At 37.3% G+C, this 20444-nt stretch overlaps 1 protein-coding gene across 3 annotated transcripts in view; it reads right to left on the reverse strand.

Moving 5' to 3' along the window:
• Nucleotides 1–19261, reverse strand: part of LOC134796939 (phosphoinositide 3-kinase adapter protein 1) — a 33784-nt gene extending 14523 nt beyond the window's left edge. The window contains exons 1-3 of one of the 3 annotated variants that reach the window (XM_063769142.1): nt 18841–19261; nt 2800–3100; nt 2463–2707 (exon numbers count right to left, since the gene is read on the reverse strand). In XM_063769142.1, coding sequence (XP_063625212.1) covers nt 2463–2707; nt 2800–3100; nt 18841–18844 — 550 coding nt within the window. In that variant the 5' untranslated portion in view covers nt 18845–19261. Of the gene's footprint in view, nt 1–1429; nt 1710–2462; nt 2708–2799; nt 3101–7196; nt 7308–18840 lie in introns of those variants that run through there. The other 2 variants (XM_063769136.1, XM_063769150.1) reach the window with 2 other exon arrangements.
• Nucleotides 19262–20444: the final 1183 nt, after the last annotated feature.

The raw sequence follows: 20444 nt of genomic DNA on the forward strand, positions 1-20444 counted from the left end.
GGTACCTACATACCTATTAGTAAATAGGAAGTCAATAAATACACTTATGTGTACAAATCAGCCTTGAATGCGGTCAAAAGCGATAATAAGTGTCAACCCCGCGGCGCCAGGATCACAATCGGTAGTAATAATTTAATATTCTATCTAACGCGATAATGTCGTCACTCGTCGTCGAATAACAATAGAACCATAGGACATTAGACTTGAGTACCTAAGAGGGCTAAGAGCCTAGGCTAGGCTAGGGTAGGATGTTTGCGTAGTGAAAATATCGAGACTTCTAACTCTCGATTTGTTAAATTAATGAGTCATTTGACAAATTTGCTTCATTTCAAAAGCAGAGTTCGAATTATATTTGAATAAATCTTCCAATACTTTTTCTCGTCCCCTCTGAGAGAAATTTATTTAATGATCTTATCTAAATTGCAAATTATTTTGCTCAGAATGCTTTTGAATGCTCAGACGACGAGTAAAATTGATCTGCGTAAAAATCTTCACAAGTGGTGATACTTTATCTTTAGATGGACGTATCTAAAGGGCTTTTGTTTGGAAAGAAAAGTAAAGCTTCACAGTAAAATAAATTAAGTATTTAAGATGTATGTAGGTAGGATATTTAAATACTAACTCGGTGGTAGCGATTCTGCATGTACCTTTAACTCTTGTTCCTCAGAACATTGAAATTCACTACGCACGTACATTACGGGAGGAGCTTCGATGCATGTAAATTAACCTATGTTTATTCAGCCATGCTACAACCCTGCAAAGGTAATGTGTACCGTGTAACTAATATAAATTAGTTCCCACAACAGGCAATAGTCACCTTTATGGCGAAGGCGTAGAGTCTAAAGTTGTGAGGGTAAAGATGAGTGAACATAAGTTAAGATAATTTGGTGAAGACAATACAGTGTCTCTTTGACAATGATTTTGGGTCGGTCCGGTACACCTTCGAACTACAAAATTTACACACTTTTCCGACATGATGGGCTCTCTAGGCCGAGTAAGTAGTCGCAGGAGGGCTGACAAAGGCGGATAGAATTTTACAATTTACTTTTAACTTAGACGACGTACAGGCATTTTACAGAATTTAAGTCATAAAGCGGAACAAAAGCTTACACACAATGCGTCTTAGAATACATAATTACTGGTAATAAATAATATTATTAATCTACGTTAAGTAGGCTATGGTAATAACCGCTTTCCACCAAGGGGACCAACGCTTGTTTGCCACATAACAAAACCTACGCCGAAAGTTTTCAACCACATACAATATTTTCTTTGTACCGCAACCGTATCTATTGTTTATTTATAATACAATTATGTTTAATATATATTTAATACTTTTGCACCACACTTACCCTTGTATGAGAAAACTATAAGTACCTAAGGCTTTGTTTAGCAAAAGTGAAAAATACAATATACAAATAAAACTCACTTTCGGCTTCCATTGTCACCACAAACTCAAAGCTGCACCAAACAAACTGTCATTGCACCGAACTGCAGTGAAATCGAGCGCGCGAGTCCTGCGAAGTGACCGAGAGCGGTTCGCGATATAATGCCGCGCGCGCAGGCCCCGACTGGCGTCAAGCGGCGCGAGCGCACGCACTTCGCATACTAAACCGCGACGCGACGATAATCGAATCGCACACCCCGGCTGCCCGACAACCTAACCAAACACTCCGGACTCGACTCTATATTCCCCTAACGTTATCGATTGCCAAATACAACCCCGAAGATAAATATGCGAGCCGCGTTTCCTACGCTTAAGCAGACATTATGGTTTCTCGAAACTGATAAGCTTAAGTAGCGACACAAGGGACGAATATAAATATTAAATTATGGAAGATGGCTTGCAATAGTTGCAATCTTAACGATGCAATGTACTACAGTTACGTATTTATTTTATTAGGTGCGTGTATGGTACATAAGGTATCGATTGTATGATAATTGCATAACACAATAATAATGTAGTTCTCTATTGTTTGAGATAGCCAAATGGTTAAAGGTCAATTTGATAGAGGCTTCAAAGCGCCGCCCGTTTCGGGTGTACCGCGGTGCATCGCCGGGCGGCGCTCGTATCGATTGGGGCCGCAGAAGGGCGCAGCGGGTGCAACGTACTTTGGTATCTGCCCGACGTCTCCACTGACATGTTTATGACCATCTATCATCATCTTAATCATATACACGCTTATCAGTGCTATTACTTAATAATAGATTTTACTGCGTAAGTTTCCTTTATTGTTCGTTTTGTGTCTAGGTACGAGCATTCTCCCACCCAAATAAATAAATTTAAAGACGAGATAACATTATTTTTTGATATACCGGAACAAATATTTAACGTTGTTTTTGTATTTTTCTTATGCAGATATCCATTTTCTACCACAAACTACGTTTAACAGACAAGCTGAGATAAGATATCGATAATTTTGACCAAGAGATTACAGGTAAATGTTTGCAAAACATCTTACCTTTAAAGGGAAAGTTCTTAGGTCTTCTACGTTTGACTTCTTCTTCTTTTGGTCCGAACCGCGGCGGTGGCATTTTAGGAACTTCACTGGGCACTGAGGTAACTTCTCCGGCGCCCGACGCGCCCGCCGCCAAGTAACCCCCCACGGAGTGCCTTCTACGACCCTGAAGGGGGATGGTGTAAAACACCTCTTCACGCTCCTGAGGGCCATCAGGTGTAACCACGGTCGTGCTGATTTTTCCTTTTCTGCGACAAACATAATATACATACATATAAAGACTGGCTTTAACAGACAATTAACATACTATGAAAATGCTTGTAATGATTCAACAACTTACTTTATCCGTGGTGCTGTGGAACTGTGCCTCATGTCGCCCGGCGCGACATCCCCCGGTCTGGGCTGCCCTCGCAGAAATGCCTCTGCCTGCTCCGGCTCCTTGGCCGACAAAGACCGCAATAGTGCACGGAATTCCCTTCTTCGGGGGCTGTCTGGCTCCCTTCGTCGCGGAGAGCCCAGAGATCTGGCATCGGACCAGACGCGACCCGGTGCCGAGCGGGAGCATAGCTCCGCGGTCGTTTGATTTGATTCTGCGCTGTCCAGAACATCGGCGTTGGGAAGCGCAAAATATGACGGGTTATCTGTAACAAATGTCATGTAGTTATTATCCAATCTTAAGACAAAGATCGTCAATTAATTCTGTCAACATTTACCAACGATCATAGTGTACGGCGATGTCCCGTGCCTGGCACTCGGCGACTGTGGCTCGCTGGAATTATTCAATAACGCCAATGAACTAACGGCTCTCCATTACGTCCAGTGCGGGCGAGTGGAGCAACCTACTTTTGTGAGCCGGAAAATGCGAATTGAACGTAATCTCCGTTCGTAGCCCGCCTAAGACTGGCGTAGACAATAGGCAATGTGGTGTAGGGCGATGCCTAATACTAAAGATGCTATTTTTGGGTAGCTTAGGTATTATAGAGATGCATCTAATCTGATATCTCGTTTAATGTTAGTTAGGTTTCAATTTTAGTTCGGTTAAGAGGATTGTGAAGGCAGAAAATAATCTGATCACATCCAAAAGCGGTAACTCAGAAGTGCTTACAAGTGCAATACTTTCCATTTGTACAACTTGCTCCGACTTATACTGCTTTTGATAATATTAGATAAGTAGGTGTTGCGTTTATAGAAAAAAACCAGCCAAGTGCGAGTCGGACTCGCGTTTCAAGGGTTCCATACATTACACAATTTTTAACAATGTATTTTTTTATGTGAAACGTGAGTGAAATGTCTTTATAAAATCCGTAGGGGTCGGATCAAAAACGAAGTAATTAAGTCCGACTCACGCTTGACTGCACATTTCTAATAGGTTTTCCTGTCATCCATAGGTAATTAACTATTTTATGATTTTTTTTTTCAAAATTTTAGATCCAGTAGTTTCGGTGATAAAGGGGTAGAGGGGGTCGTCATTTATGCCTATTTTATTGAATTACTTCTAAACTGTTTATTCTAAAATTATAAAAAAAAATATTTGAGATTCTCACAATGAGCTCTTTTATTTGATATGTAACAACTAACACGATATAATTTGAAAAACTTTAATTTTTAATTTTCACATTTAACCCCCAAAAGTGGCCCCCATGTTTAAAATTCATTTGTTTACGTTTACATGTCCGTCTTTGGGTCACAAACTTACATATATGTACCAAATTTCAACCTAATGGGTCCAGTAGTTTCGGAGAAAATGGGCTGTGACAGACGGACAGACAGACAGACGCACGAGTGATCCTATAAGGGTTTCGTTTTTTTCTTTTGAGGTACGGAACCCTAAAAAGTGTACCGAATAGACGATTGTCTTAAATTCACTATTAGGGGTGGAAAGCTTTGGTTGATGACTCATACCTATGTGTAAAAATTAAAATACAGTGACAGCTGAAAAAGCAACTTACAGTTTATCTATAACGATTGTTAATTTTGTTTAGGTACTACTTAGACTCTGTAGATTTAAAATAACATATTTTAGCTATATTTATGTATACTACATCTCTATCTAGTATCAAGACACCCGCAAGTTTGCTTAGATTTACCCAGCTTATCTCGGGCATTACGTACAGAGCCACATAAGTATGTAGTTAAGTACTGCCTAAGTAAGGGTATTATCGGCACAGACGCTTCGAGCACGACTGTGCACTAGAGCAGCCCCACCCTTTTGCAGGGGTGGCCGGGCTTCGGAGCTTATTATAGTAACGGGATAAAATTTAAGGCTTATTCCTTGCGCGTAAAAGGCGACTGAGATTTATTAATATCTCTATAACTTATAGTAGGTAAGTAATAATAACTAATAATAGGTATTTACATACCTACATATAGTCGTATACTTATTACAAGGATTCTGTAAAAAAATGTTTGATAAAAAAAAAGACTATAGATAGTACTAAGTAAGTAGTACTATTTGGGCGCGTGTGTACACTTTTCTCAATTTCTACGGAATCGTGAATCATGATATATCTTATAGATGATTTGTTCCCAGGTCAAAAGTCACGTCAAAGTTGAATGATCTCATCAAACAGATACATTTGTGTGTTTAGAATATTGTTAGGGCATTGTAATTAGACCATACATATTTACTATTTAGCATAATGGCAATAGGCAAAGTATAATTAAGCTTCAGGGTAGGTCATATACTCAAGTACATAATAATATTCATCTCAAATAAGCTTATCATTATTTATTTTTCTTTCGGTTTGATCCTAATTAAATAAACACAATGGTTATCGTAGTACAAACTAAGGATCAAACGTGCTTAATCTCCATTTCGGTTTAATTTATCTCTGTAGCTAATAAAACTCTCGAAATAGTAACTTATACATAAAATCTCTTGCTTTAATGGGGTTTTTTCTTAGCCCGCATGTGTATTAGGTTTGCTCTGGCGAGGGCGGGACAAAAGAGGCCCAGGACTGTTCTCAGCCCTGCCCAAGCGCATCTCCTCGGGCGTACCAAAATTGATTTAATCTCCGATTACTCATAGCGATTACTGTTTTACGGGTCACACTTATACTGGTAGGCCTCTGACGATGCGCTCGGTGCTACATGGGAATGAAAGCCCTGAGAACATGTGGCGGGCAACAAGTCACAAACAATGCCAGTTCCACGGAGTTTGGGACACAGATTGAAAATAAATGACGGCTATTACCTAACATCACCTAACATGTAATGATATTAAAGGCTATTGTGTTGTGACACAAATTTTAATGATCATTTCTGGAGATTTAATGCTCTCTCCCGATTATTATGTACGAATAGACCTACGATATACTGTTGTTAGTAAAATGTTTATAAATGCTTTGATTAAAGACAATATAAAAAAGGAATAAATATATTTAAAGCGTACGTCTTTTGTCTAGTAACCATTACTAATGCTAATACTAATAATAATATCAACTACTACTAATAAGTAGTAGTTGATATTTTCTTTATTATGAAGAGAAATAAATAAAGAAAATATCAACTACTACTAATTACTAATAATAATATCATTAGGGCTACCTAATACCTAATAAAAGTGATAGATTTCTAAGTATTAAGTGGTGAAACTCTTGAAGTAGATAAATGATCTTCGAAATATGAATACATTTTAAAGTTACCTAAATATGTATTTACTTTTTATCATTTATATCACATTGGTAGAGTACTAAATCTACACACGACGAGAAAACTTGAAGTGTACCCTACCCAATTTTACTTCAATTAAGGTTTGCTGAAATTAAACAAGCATTTGTTTGTTTAAATAACAATTTGAACGGGAAACATTGTTTTGATTTGAATAACAAATCTCGCTAACAGGTAACATGTTTGCATATTCAATATTAAGGTAGGTACTTAACATTTAAGGCTATTAATATAATACGTATAATATTTTTAAAACCGGATTTAAACAGTCAAAAAATCTTCGAAGGATTAATTATTTCGTTGATAGATTAGCATGCTGTAAGAAGCAATAAAGCATACAACGCTCGAGGCTCTGATGAATTAATCATTATTCCCAGAAGGCATGAAAGGAATCTCTAAATACGTTACAAACATAATTTGTTTAAGATGTTTCATCCTAATGACTAATTTTGGCGTTCGCGGTATTTTGGCTGAATGTGTTTTGAACGAAGGCGGCATGTTACAACAGTGTAACTTCCCGCATTTACGTTTTTATCTTAATTAAGTTACTGACAGAAGTAAGATAACAGATTATTTAATATTATATAGGTACCTAACTTAAATCCGATGTGTGAACTGTACCTACATACTCATTTCACCTTATTTACGTTACGATAGATATACCTACTTGTAAAAGTTGTAAAATATAGGTAGGTACGAATAAGATGAATATAATTTTTCATCTCAGCTAAAGTGTCCTGGGGCTCATTGGTCGCTCCCGCACGCTCTATGAAAACAATTATGATCTTTAAACTCGTGAACAACGTTCAAATAACTTAGCAGATTCTTACACAAAGGCGCGGGAAATTAGAAAAGTTTCATCATTTTTCCGTTCAACGTCAACGAACACCTAAAATGACCGCTTAGATTATGTGCAACTCTATCCTGCTTCTAGTGTTTTCAAATAATGGGATGTTGTTTTTATTTATATCACAAATAAATTGTGGTATACCTAAACTTCCGGAACACCTCAGAGACCTATAAAGACGGATAAATAATAAAAATGTATAAATCAAATTTAACACTCACTGGTAGCGCGTAAACAGTAGTCAAATTGGGGTCCCATTTTCACTGGTATCTACGCTCGCATCACTAAGCACGACACATCCCGGCGAGCGCTTGGCGGGCTCTGTGCGCTGGCGCAGCCGCAGGTGACGGCACACGTGCGCCGCTTTCATGAGGAAGCGAGCTTTCTTAGCACGAGCGGAAGCGCCCGTCGTAACCCGCAGCCGAGCTTTAGGAAGTTTGTACTGGCTGTGATTTGGAGGGTTCCTTATTTCATACTAGGTACAGTATGTTCGAGTGAGGCAGGTGGCTCGTCTTTTTACCTATTACATATGTTCGTTTATCCGCTCTCTAGCTCGTGGGAACGGAAGGAAGGAATATTGTATTATTGCAATGCTTCCGATTTTAAATCTGACTTTACGAAACTACGAAAGTGTCTAACCACCTAACCAGATTAACGTTTCTAATATAATATGCACCAAATACTTGGACACGCCCCTGGGCATCCAGCCAAATGAAATGAATCGAAAAACATAACAAACATGTTTTACGCTTTAAGAATATTGAGCATAGGTAGATAATCTCAATCTTTAGCATAAGTACCAACCGCAAAAAGATATAATATATATTGGGCTAATCTATAGAAACCGCTAAATTAAAAACGGGTCAGTGAGTTTTCTTTCGGACAAATCCAGCTATATGGATCCCTGAAAACCGCGCATGTAAGTACCTACTACGCTGCGTCGAGCGAACAGGGGAGCCAGCCCAGATTTAATTTAAGTATTAATGTGTTGGAGCGTGCTGTGCATTTCGGTAGCACACGCTGGGCGTCAATGTTTGTAAATATACCATATACAGTGTTGATGTTGAAACCCATTCATATTTGGAGCTCATAGGCCCGTTTTTCTAAATATAGATATTTTATGGCATGGAACTAATAAACTTTTCACCGGAAAACGGAAATACATATGTAATAATTTTTTATTTGACCTAATGGTTGACTGGTATGTTAAGAAGTTCACCTCCTACTCCTCCTAGGTTATTACATATTTCTTTTTTTGTTCTTATTAATAACATAGGTACCTACCTAAGTACCTACTTACAGTAGATATTTTTCTCCAATGCATTATTAATTATTAAACCAGTGATCACGAAACTGTTTCTTTAGCTACTTTACTTATAAGTACCTAAGTACCTAAGTTTTCACGACTTTTTACTCTCTTGCCTTTATTGGATATTAAACTTGAAAGGACCTTCAGGATCTCAAGTTCGGAGGTTAAAAACCTCATCAGCAAAGCCAAAGCTGATACTCACGAGCAATCGTGCATGGCTAATGTCCCAAGCTCAAATGTGGCAAATAAAACTGAAAAATAAGCTATTTTTGGAATATATCAAGTAAGTTTAACAAATAATGTAGTTATGTAATTGTGATCACATATCTTTACAATGTTGAAAATATAATTCATAGAAATAATCAAGAATTAATTTTTAGGGTCCCGTGCTAGAAAGGTGACGCAGACGAGTGGCCCCAACAACAAAAGTGAAGTCAGTTGTTACGTTACAGTAGGAACAAGCAGGTTATAAATAAAAAACCGGACAAGTGCGAGTCGACTCGCCCACCAAAGGATCTGTACATTTTTTTATTTAATTTTAGTTTTTTTTTCATTATAGTTTTTAGATTTTTCCCTGTAGGTACTTGTTGTGTAAGGGGATATTTGCCAAATTTTATAGTTTTAGGTCAACGGGAAGTAGCCTATAGGTACATTTTGATTCCCTGCAGAGTGTCGAAATATACGTTATTTGCGGCGTTAACGGCTGTATCTTTTTTTTAAGTCAATTTTTTTTACAGTTTCAAGGAACTGTAGACCTGAGTACCTATATATAATATGGTTTTAATTTCAACTCGATACCTTCACACGTTTCCGGGATAAAGGGTCTTGACAGACAGACGGAAGGACAACAAAGTGATCCTAGTTATAAGGGTCCCGTTTTTTCCTTTTGAGGTACGGAACCCTAAAAAGAACTTAGTTCATTGTCTTTTTTTAAGTACCCGAAAGTTAAAAACAACAACATTGGAAATTTAAGTTACCTATTTGACCCAAAAATAGATTTGATGCTGAATCCACCAAAATAAAAATGTAACTGGACTGGACCGACCTTTCGGTTACGGCTTGATTCTTAAAGCAACGTAGGTACCTAACTTCGACGATGGAAGTAAAAAAAATATGCCAGATGTTGGGTCGGCTGTGTTTACTTCCATCTGCTGTAAAACAACGCGGCCTGTAGGCGCGTACCTACCGCCGCCACCGGCGGGTCATTTGGATCAACAAATTCATAAACACAATGTAGATCCACAATGAAGTTTCATCGTCAATTAACTGGCTGTCTGCATCTCAAATTGCTCCATCAAATAAGTCTAGGTGATTTCTAGGTCTCATCAAAATAAATTAAATTTGAGTTCTCAGGCGAAGAATCTATTAGTGCAGAATTTCCACTCGACTGGCGGTTCGTAAAAAGAAAAAGCTCTTAAATTGTCGGAAAATGCCTTTGATGGCCGGGAGCATCTCTGATGATACGCACCTGTACCCAATGTTTAGAATTGTATTTACCTACATATGTCATGCGTGTTTTCTTTTTTTATGAACTTGTTTGTACAATTAGTACAAAAAATTAGATTTATGTTTTTTCGGCCCAACTTGTTACCTAAATGTGAGCCTTGCGGTTTTGTGGAATGCACTTTGATTTATTTTCACCGCGCGCACATTGGCTGCTCTGTAATTAAAACTCTTCCATTAGTCATCCGCAACCGTGTACAGTCATTTTTAATTATTTTATCCACACCAGTGACATCCGTAAATAAAGGAACGATATTGCAGTGCTGCATCGACTATAGTAAACGCACGATTTTAACCCTGTCTATTCAAATTTGAATGTTTTGAATTTAATTCGACACCGAATGACTTAAGTATCCGTTGGTCCTGGGTCCTGCCTGGGCAAATTCGATAAGCCCAATATGTGTAAGACTTATTTAGCATCTATGATATAGGTACCTAAGTAAACCGCTTTTTATTTCGGTATTACTTATGTATTATTTTTAATTTTCGTATAAAACCGATTCAGCAGCACTCCTAAAACTGATAGGATACTATAAGGTGCTGTAATTAGATTATGTATATCTAGTAGATCCACCTAACTACCAGCTGTACCCGCAACTTTGCTCGTGTAAAATTTGGTCCGTTTTGTCCTCCCTCCACCAAGGAGTAGAGATGTATATTTGTAAACACCTTCCGCTATTGTATTTCTTTTGTTATTTTGGGCAATAAACTTTATATAAATAAATATGTAGGTATCCTTAAACGCCTTTATGATAATTAGGTATTAAACTTTCAGAAACCGCCGCAAGCTCAATAAGATTCTTTGTTAGATTTAAAACAATGCCAGAGTCACGACTGCATTCCCCGAGAGATAGGTATGCAAAGGCCTACTGAATGTTAATAAAGAGCTACGGGTGTGATATTCCTTCTGACATTTTTGCAGTTAATATTTTAGGGCTGCGCGGCCTGTGATAGAGCGCAGCTTGACACAGGGCCCCAGTTTGAAATAAAATACTTTTCACATGTTCCGCTCCTTGGCACCTATTTCTGTAAGTTTAATCAATCTCTCAATTTCAATAGCCGAGGTACATACGTTCAAACGCTTCTTTTTCCTGTGATCAACCTTTAAGTTCACAAATACATAGATAAAATGGTACCTACAACAATAGTAGGTACAAATACAAACTGCAATGAGATTATTTAGACGTTAGCGCAGGTGCACTGAAGGGACGCGCATTTTATATAAATGGTTTATAACTTTATATCTGCCTACACGTACCTATTATTGTATCACAAATTTTGTCTCATGCCTAAAATAAAAACTAATTCCTCAGATCAGATCAGCCAAACTCTCGAATATTTATTGAATGTAGAGTGTTTAGTAATCCTAACAATAGGTTGTAGACATAGATGTAAGTAAATTGAGGTAGATATGGTACCAGGCGCACGATCGTGAGCCATTAAATATAGGTTACGGAACCTTTAAAGTTAATCGTATGAGTGACGCCAACCTGTCAAGTTGTCAAAATCGTTGGATCAAATTTTAGTTTTGTCAACTATGAACGTCACACGTCTACATAAATAAAAGGTCATTGGTTGTAGATAATAAAAGCGACATGCAAAACTATTTTACTTATGACAAAACTAGCCTTAATATAACCGTATTGACCCTGTAAACCTGTAAATTTCTCTAGCCAAATAGGAGCCCTGATTTCTTACTGACATTTCTTCTTAAAAAAGTGTATCTATATCTGATCTATGTATAAAATATCTGAGATAATAAAATCTATTTTCTACAAGAACACTGATGACGGGAAAAATAGGGAGTGAAAATGTCAACACTTGAATGTCAGATATATGGGTAGTGGAAAGACCTTGCTGTATAGGTACCTATATTGGGACGAGAATAGACAAACCGGATGGGACGATACCCTTCTTAGTTTCTGTTACCTTCAAAACCGGCATTTTCTTTTGTATTTTCTTGAGGAGAAACCCATGTACGGTCTTACATAGTACCGTAAGTAGGTACGAGTATAAAGAATCAAAGGCTTTTGTTTAACAGATTAGGGCCCGAGCCGAGATATACTCCAAATTCAACGACATTTTATCACTTTATTATACGTATTATACGTCGTATTGTCAAAAACGCAATCACGCATGCGTTCGCACACGCCTGGCTCAGGGACAAGACGTGCTCATTTTTATATTTAGGTATTTTAATTGACATTTATACAGAACAATCTCACTAATCCGGCTCTCTTGAGCCAGCATTAGTGCCGGATTCGGCTTACTGAAAAATTTATTATTATTATTGGGAAAATTCGGTTTACTGGAAGTTAGAGCAAATCTGCATATAATTTATGTGATTTTTAGTATGTCGTAGAAATACATTTTACAAAAATACTAAATTTAAAAATAAATCTACTCTTATCTGGAACTTAGCCATTTATAAAGAGTTTGAAGGGCAAAAATGTTAGCGAACATAGTAACTTAGGACATAGAATGATCATTTGTATCCCAATTTTAGTGCCGGATTACTGGGTATACCGGACCATAAAGTGCCGGATTACCGAGATTTCACTGTATTACGTTTTTGAATACATAAAGGCTTAAGATTTTTCTCATCGTGCAGCAAGCGGTGACAAAAGTAATAAGCTCTCATAGTAATACCAAATAATAATATACCTTTACATTACGACTTTGCTATTACAGCTAGAAGATTCAAAACTGCAACGACTGTTTACCTACATACTTATAAGTAGTCGGGATTCGGAGTCGGGAACGATTTTTTTGCATAAGTAGCAAGCAAATTACGCGTCGCTCCCCGTGTATGTATTAAAAACTTTAACAAAAAGCTCCCTTTTAAATACCAAGTACTGTTATCAATAACTACTTCTGGCATTATTAACGTATTAGTTTACCATTAGCAGAATAGATCTGTCCGGGGAACCGCACGAGCATGCATAATACGGGTCAATAGACATTATAGACAATGCCTGTTGCCGGCCGCCGGGTCCACTCGACAGCTACAATTGGCTACTTCCGCCCAGCAAACTGTTCCCAAACAGCCACGGATTATCGTGGAGACGCGCCACAAGAATACAAAGTTGCTTTTTATTGCTTATGAGCTATTTTCATCCGAGGTCTTGAGAGTTGCAAGATACGAGTGTTTGTGAGTAAGGTATATGTTCATTTGTTTTGGATGTGACTAATGTTTTGTAGGTACCGTGAAACCACCCAACTATACGCCAATTCTCGCGATTATAATTTAAAACTAACGCAAATGCCTTCGTAGATGGTGCTATTATTGAATGACGCAGCTCTATGGCAAATTATTAAATAACAATTTACACATTATTAAAAATAACGTTGTTTGTGACTTATTAAACTTATGAGTGGTATGTATGTATGTATGCAGGATGTTATTTTCAGGTCATGCTTACGAGTTACAGCGTATACTATTTCCAATAATAAGAGTTGTTTAGTAAGAGCTACATTCTCATCTTAATGTTACTTCTGATTATCCAACTGATCTGATTGTTAAACTTGCAGGTCATCGACTCCGGTGGGCGAACACCACATGACCGCAGATGATTTCTCTCACAAACATCGTGGCTGTTAACCTTGTCCAGATATTGGTGTTTCTTTAATCTGGGTTAATTTTAGGCTATCGTGCGAGCAAGTTAATGTAAGCTCTCAGAAGAGGAACATAAAAATGGATCTTATGAATGGAGGTTGGAAAGACAGACTATACGTTAGTTTCCCCCTTACAGTAGGTAAGCGACGAGAAATATGCATTGAACATAAAAAAAGGCTTTAATGGTAGAGAAAAACATGTGTTGTCTGGTATTACAAGTACCCAGTGTACCCACTACTATCCATCTATACCCGTAGGTATATAGAAGGACCAAAATGAATTGATAAAATTAATAAGTAAACTAATAAGTAATAACATGACTAACACTTAACTACTTTATTGTATCAATACAGTTTATATAGTGTCATTAACGCAACTACAGTCGCGTATCAAGTATCAACGCTGGACATTATTTAGAACAATATGTGTACGTAGATACGTACCAATAGGTAGGTACCAACAATAACTTCGGTATGAAAAATATAGGCTAAGCTAATTGCTACTGAAGAGAACAAAGAATGAAAATTTGGTACTGTAGATCTAAGCAAGTAGATTAATATTACGACGTAAACCTTAACCACTACCTAGTAAATATCCCAAGTAGGCAGTTGTTGTACTTACAGCCCTTACAGGTTCTACTATGGATAAGAATAGAACCCCCACAATGCCCTAAAAAATTGGCCAAGTGCGAATCACGTTTGTTGTATGGGAGCTAGCCCCACTTAAATCTTTATTTTATTCTGTTTTGAGTATTTGTTGTTATAGCGGCAACAGAAATACATCATCTGTAAAAATTTCAACTGTCTAGCTGTCACGGTTCATGAGATACAGCCTGGTGACAGACGGACGGACGGACGGACAGCGGAGTCTTAGTAATAGGGTCCCGATTTACCCTTTGGGTACGCAACCCTAAAAAGATAGATACCGATTTGCTCTGTCGCATAGACAAGAATCCAGCAGTGTAGGTACTCAAATAGAATCTGCATTCAAGATGCAAACGATTACGCAGGGCAAATTATTCATACTCACTTACCCCATTCCTGGCAAGCTTACCTAGTTACCGTAATGAATGCGGTGACAATAGGGTCGCAAGGTGGCAAGGAGGTAACGGCGCGGCGCTACGGCGTGGCGTAATACAACTAACAGAAACAGTACGCAAACGGCTATTTTAGTTCCAGTACCCACAAACATTTACCCCATTACTGGTAGCCTTACCTACCTAGTTACCGTAATAAATAAGGTGACAACGGGGTCGCAACTGTCGCAAGTTAATAACTTGTTTTTTTAATGTTTAATTGTTTGTAATTTTAATTATAACTGTTGCATTTTTTTCTTAAAACGCTTCGAATACATTTTTCTAGATATCATTCCGAATCCAACGAGGTATCACACGTATTACGGCTCGATTCGGAAAATGAATTAGATTTCTACTAAGACTTCAACAAGTTACGATACTAGACTAGACATAAAAATTCAAAATCGCTCTCCTTCTTGATTCGATGATTAATGTTTATGTATAATATTGTTTTGCAACGGGCCACCGTTTACGACTTATTTACGAAAAACTAAAAAAAAGTGACCTGTGAACTGATTGTAATCAACTTTCTTCCTTTAATATCGCTTTAAATATTGATCCTAGAGAAAAGTATTCGATATTTTTTTGGAGGAAATTTTATGTAGATAATTTATTCTTAAAAACCTATTTTGCTATGGGACACCGTTTACGAGTTATTTACAAAAACCTAAAAAGGGACTTTAAAATTGATTATTTATAACTTACCCGCTGCTCTGTCTTTTTAAATATTGATCCTAGCGAAAAGTGTTCTGCATGTTTCTTGTAGGAAATGTTATGTTTATTATTTATGTATAAGATATTTTTTGCTATGAGTCACACTTTTCAAATTATTAACGAATAAATAACAACAACGAAACTTAGAATTTATTATACTAGAACTTTCCCTCTTTATTATCTTTTTAAATATTGATCCCTGCGAAAAGTGTACTGAATCTCTTTTGTTCAAAATTTTGTGTAGATTATTATCGTTTAACAAATTTTTTTGATGTTGGCCACGGTTTATGAGTTATTTACGAAAAACTATAAAAAGGGACCTTAGAAGTGATTATAATTAAATTTCCCGCGTTAATATCTCTTTGAATATTGATCCTAGCGAAAATTTGTACTGAATCTTTCTTGTAGGCAATTTTATGCAGATTACTTATGTAATAGAACATTTTTTGCTATGCGCCACCGTTTAAGAGTTATTTACGAAAAACTAAAAAAACCTTTAATGTCAAATATCTCACTTCCAGTCAAGATTTCGATTAAGCAACCGCCAAATTCGGATTCAGCGGGGTCTAATTAGGTTAAAAAACCCGGTTGCCAAAAAGTAATATGATTTGCCAGTCGAAATCGATTTTATGAAAAATAAAACCAGTCTATACGGATAATTTAAAGATATTTATTTTGTAAGATAGATATGTCAAATTTGACGTTTCCGCGATTCTGGAGGTCCTCTTGAACGATTTCGACAAGTTATGACTTAGATATCCAAGTCACATCTAGTCGATATCTAATGTAGATCTAGTTGATCTCTAAGTCGTCTCAAGATCGTGTGATTATCTCGAAATCCGAATAGGCCTGGAGCCTATTATACTTATAATAATATATGTGTACTGTGACTAGGCTGGCATCAATTTAAAGTTTAATTAGCCTGTCTTTGTTTGCATTGCCTACTCAACGAGAATGGCGACCGGAACAGTTAATTTCCAAATGGAACTTCGTCCAGTGTACACAGCTGATTAAGCTGCCTGAATTATTAATTGACGTTTAATTGGTGGGTGATTTTGTTTTGTTCTCTTCATTGTTGAAAGGTTTCTGTTGATTAAAGGGTTTACATTAATTATGGCCCTTTACACGTGTAACGGTGTACCTAACAAATTTACTTTTTGCTACATTTTTCCCACGTGTATTATTAATATATTTACAATACTTACACACTGTCCTTCTTGAATTTAATTGCGAAAATTGACACTTACTCCAGTTAAGTAAACGATAAGGGCCCTAGGTACGCGCGACAGCAACCAACTATAAAAACAGCAACTGTAAACATTCGAATACTTAGTTAAAACTTTCTCACTTCGTTATTTTTTTTTAGAAAGATCCCCGCAATTTGCGAATTTCGATTTTCGCGGTAGAGCTCCTCTGGTCTCTCTCTACCTACCAAGACGTAGTTGGGAAAAGTACGGACAAGTAGTAAGATAGTCGGGCCTCTAAACTTTTATTGTCTAAGCTTACCGAGTGCTTTTGCCTTCAATTAACCAGTATAACGGTGATCCCGGTTACAGAAAACGTATTACAGATCACGAGGTCATACTCACTGGCAATAAACTCCTACACAAAGCTGTCAGTAGTCTGATTGCTCGACAACGGGAGTAGAAATAGTATTCCGTGAAACACCTGGGTAGTCGTATAGTGGATGTGAAACTGATTTTTGGCTGCTATCCAACAACCGCAAACTTCTTTTTACTGATCACGATATAAGTATTTAGGTACATTTCCTCGTTTTTAAATTTGCTTATTTTGTGAACATTAGGTAATAGGTACTTATAGTACAAAAATTTGAATCTGAAGTCAGATTAGTCAGTCAGAGGCTTAAGTACCAGTCGGTATCTATGACTACGGGTGGCATGAAGTATCTAAAATGAATAAATTAAAAACCAATAGAATGATAAGAAATAATTAAAACCTTTATGTAACTTAAAAAGATTTGTTTATTCCATTTATAATATTTTTAATATATACTATTATATGTAGGTATTTTATATTATTTCCAAGTAGGTATTGTAATCCCAGCAAAACTGTGGATAGGTTGCTAGCATGTAATAATTTGAAGTATTGAATTAAGATATTGCGACATATATAAATCAATAACAGTAGTAGCCTAACCTACCCTTTCCTTTAATAAACACCAGACACTTAACGGATAGTGGCAAATATACTGCCGTCTTCATTTTTAGGGTTCCGTACCCAAAGGGTAAAACGGGACCCTATTACTAAGACTTCGCTGTCCGTCCGTCCGTCCGTCCGTCCGTCCGTCCGTCCGTCCGTCTGTCACCAGGCTGTATCTCACGAACCGTGATAGCTAGACAGTTGAAATTTTCACAGATGATGTATTTCTGTTGCCGCTATAACAACAAATACTAAAAACAGAATAAAATAAAGATTTAAATGGGGCTCCCATACAACAAACGTGAGTTTTGACCAAAGTTAAGTAACGTCGGGAGTGGTCAGTACTTGGATGGGTGACCGTTTTTTTTTTTTGCTTTTTTTTTGTTTTTTTTTTTTATATGGTACGGAACCCTTTGTGCGCGAGTCCGACTCGCACTTGCCCGATTTTTTTTAAATTATCAAATAACATATTTTTTTTCTTTAAACTTTATATCGCATTTGTCTCTGAAACTAGAGAATTGCGACTATCGGATTAAGTCCAGCAAAAAAAAATTATTTGTTTTTGCTCAAATGTAGGCAATAGTTAAAAATCTAAGTTCAGGCCTAAGAATCATCATTTAACAAGAGATGGAATAACGTTTATCAGCTCTCCTTTTTTTCGTAGATTGGTAAGAGTATATTCTCTTATGCGAACCAAAATTTATATTAACTAACAACACGTTCATTGCGAAAAAAATATCTGAGTGGTATGACGGCAAATATCTTGCCGTTACCCACCAAAGGGTTAACTAGGTCATGCGCAGGCAGACCTCCAAGTCAGTTGTTTTTCAGCCACTTGCTTGTGATAACAAAATTAACCTAGTAGACGTGTAATTATAATTACTAATACCTATCTAAGTACATATTTGTTACTGTTATAAAGGTCCCGGCAATAGGTTAGGTACTATTCAAATGATAAATAATGTAGGTACCTATTGTCAATTTCCATACAAAGTGACCCGTTTTTTTCCATGCTCTTGTTTTAGCGGTATCTAATCAATATACAATTGAAACTCCCATCACCTACTTACCTACTCTATTTGATCGTTTCGGTTGTCCTTCCTCTTCACTCTCCGACCTATACAAACAATATCTATCCCAGTAAGAGGCTTTGGCAGTTCGGTTGTATGAACCTGGGGATTCGGGATCCATCCGTTTAATACAGACCTTAATAAAGCCATGTATTGTAACAGTTTATGTAGCCTCTGTAGGTCGGAATTCTATGCGACACTCCTGTTCCGACGTTGAATAGGATTTATTACAGCTTTGATATTACTACCTCCATAATAACTGTCCAGCTGTTGGGTAATAAAGAACCAAATCAGTTTTAGTTATAAATGAAAAATAAAGGTTGACAAACTTTCGGCACATACACGGGACGCATAGAAAATGTGAGAGCTCACAACTCGGGAGCATTGTTGTCAAACATTCATATGCCACTCCACTCACCCATTGCCGGGACATCCGCCGCCACTTCCGCCGCCAAAGATGGAAGATCGGGCTGGTTCGTTGACAGCGCGAGCGTCCCCGATATTATAAATAAATAAAGGGATTCTTCCTAAATAGATTCACAGACACGGCACAAATTTATATCGATATTCACAACACAAGGTTATTCATTTTACCGCGGCACGGCCGCAGCGGCCGGAGATCTGCGTAAACTTGCGTACGGCATGTCTTGGGAAGCTATTTTTGATGCAAAAGCGATGGGACGCCAATGTCTAGAGCATGCATTGAATATGCAATGCCAGCCTTGGGCTCGTGTGTGGGTAAATCACCTGCGCGTCTTCGAACGTGCCTGCTTACATTGCAAACGGTAGTCGTCCTTATTAAGCAGTTAGCAACAACATAATTACTTAAACCTTCCTTCTAACTATTTCCTTAAATAAGATCTACTAAGGTTTACTCGGGTAATTCCGAAATTCGGATAATTCCGAAATTCAGATGAAAATCACCCAAAATTCCATCATAATAAAAGTCTCTTTTCGGTATTATCCGACAGTTTTCGACATTCGGAATTACCCGAATACACCTTACTTATTTTCTATAGGGCAATAGGGTAGAGCTAGCTAGAGTCGCTTTATTTATTTGTTTACCAAGCCTATTATACGTAAAATTGTAAGTAGTTAGGTAAAAGTCTATAATATTTAACTCTACAAACGGTACGATATTTAGCAATTTTACATATTTGGTAGGTAGATAATTCTTGGGCACAAATGCGATGATTGCACCGTAAGCTCTCGCTAAACTAAACTATGGTATTGTAGGTAAGTGATAGGTAGTAGTAGATATCTTAATAATAAATAATAATAAATAAATAAATGATGATTACTTGCTTGATATTTTCCAGTGACCAATTCCCAAGCAACGGTAGCCTTGATTCGGCCAACCGCCAAACCACCTGTGTATGTCACTCTATGTAGGTAGATGGCGTCACTGGCATCATTCGCGGTGCCCCTTGAGCAAATTAAATAGCAAAATTGTTTTACAAGGGTTTACCATTTTATGCAGGTGCTTAGAATGTATGAATGTATAAAAAAATGCGGAAAAAAGAACTAAGCAATATAATGAGAACAGAAGCTACGTAATTTTTTTATATTTACCTATTCTAATACACCACAGTTACTGATATTGTTCTATTGTCTGGCAGGAGCACGGCCACAATGGCGAAACGATGAGAGCAAATTTTATATACTGAATAATAGGGGTCATTAATCCAGGAAAACCCTTAGTAACAGTATTCAAGCAATTTAGGGAACAAATTAAATTATTTCATTAAATATTTTTACTATTGTGATAAATTTAGTAGATACCCTTATGTAGGTATGCCATATATTTCAGTTTATAGCAGTATGCAGGATTTTTACTATTATAACAGTCGAAACAGCGCCATCTCCATGCACTTGATACCAAACTCGATCACATACCTTTCCGCAACCACCGCAACCGCCTTTGACCAGTATTTCAAGACCTCTCACGCTAACCATTTTTGGGCGTCTTAACTGCATAACTCCCTCATGGGTTATTCCCACTAGTTCCCACCAAGTTCTTAC

Source organism: Cydia splendana, chromosome 1 (genome assembly GCF_910591565.1).
Source record: "Cydia splendana chromosome 1, ilCydSple1.2, whole genome shotgun sequence".
In the NCBI taxonomy this organism is placed as follows: domain Eukaryota; kingdom Metazoa; phylum Arthropoda; class Insecta; order Lepidoptera; family Tortricidae; genus Cydia; species Cydia splendana.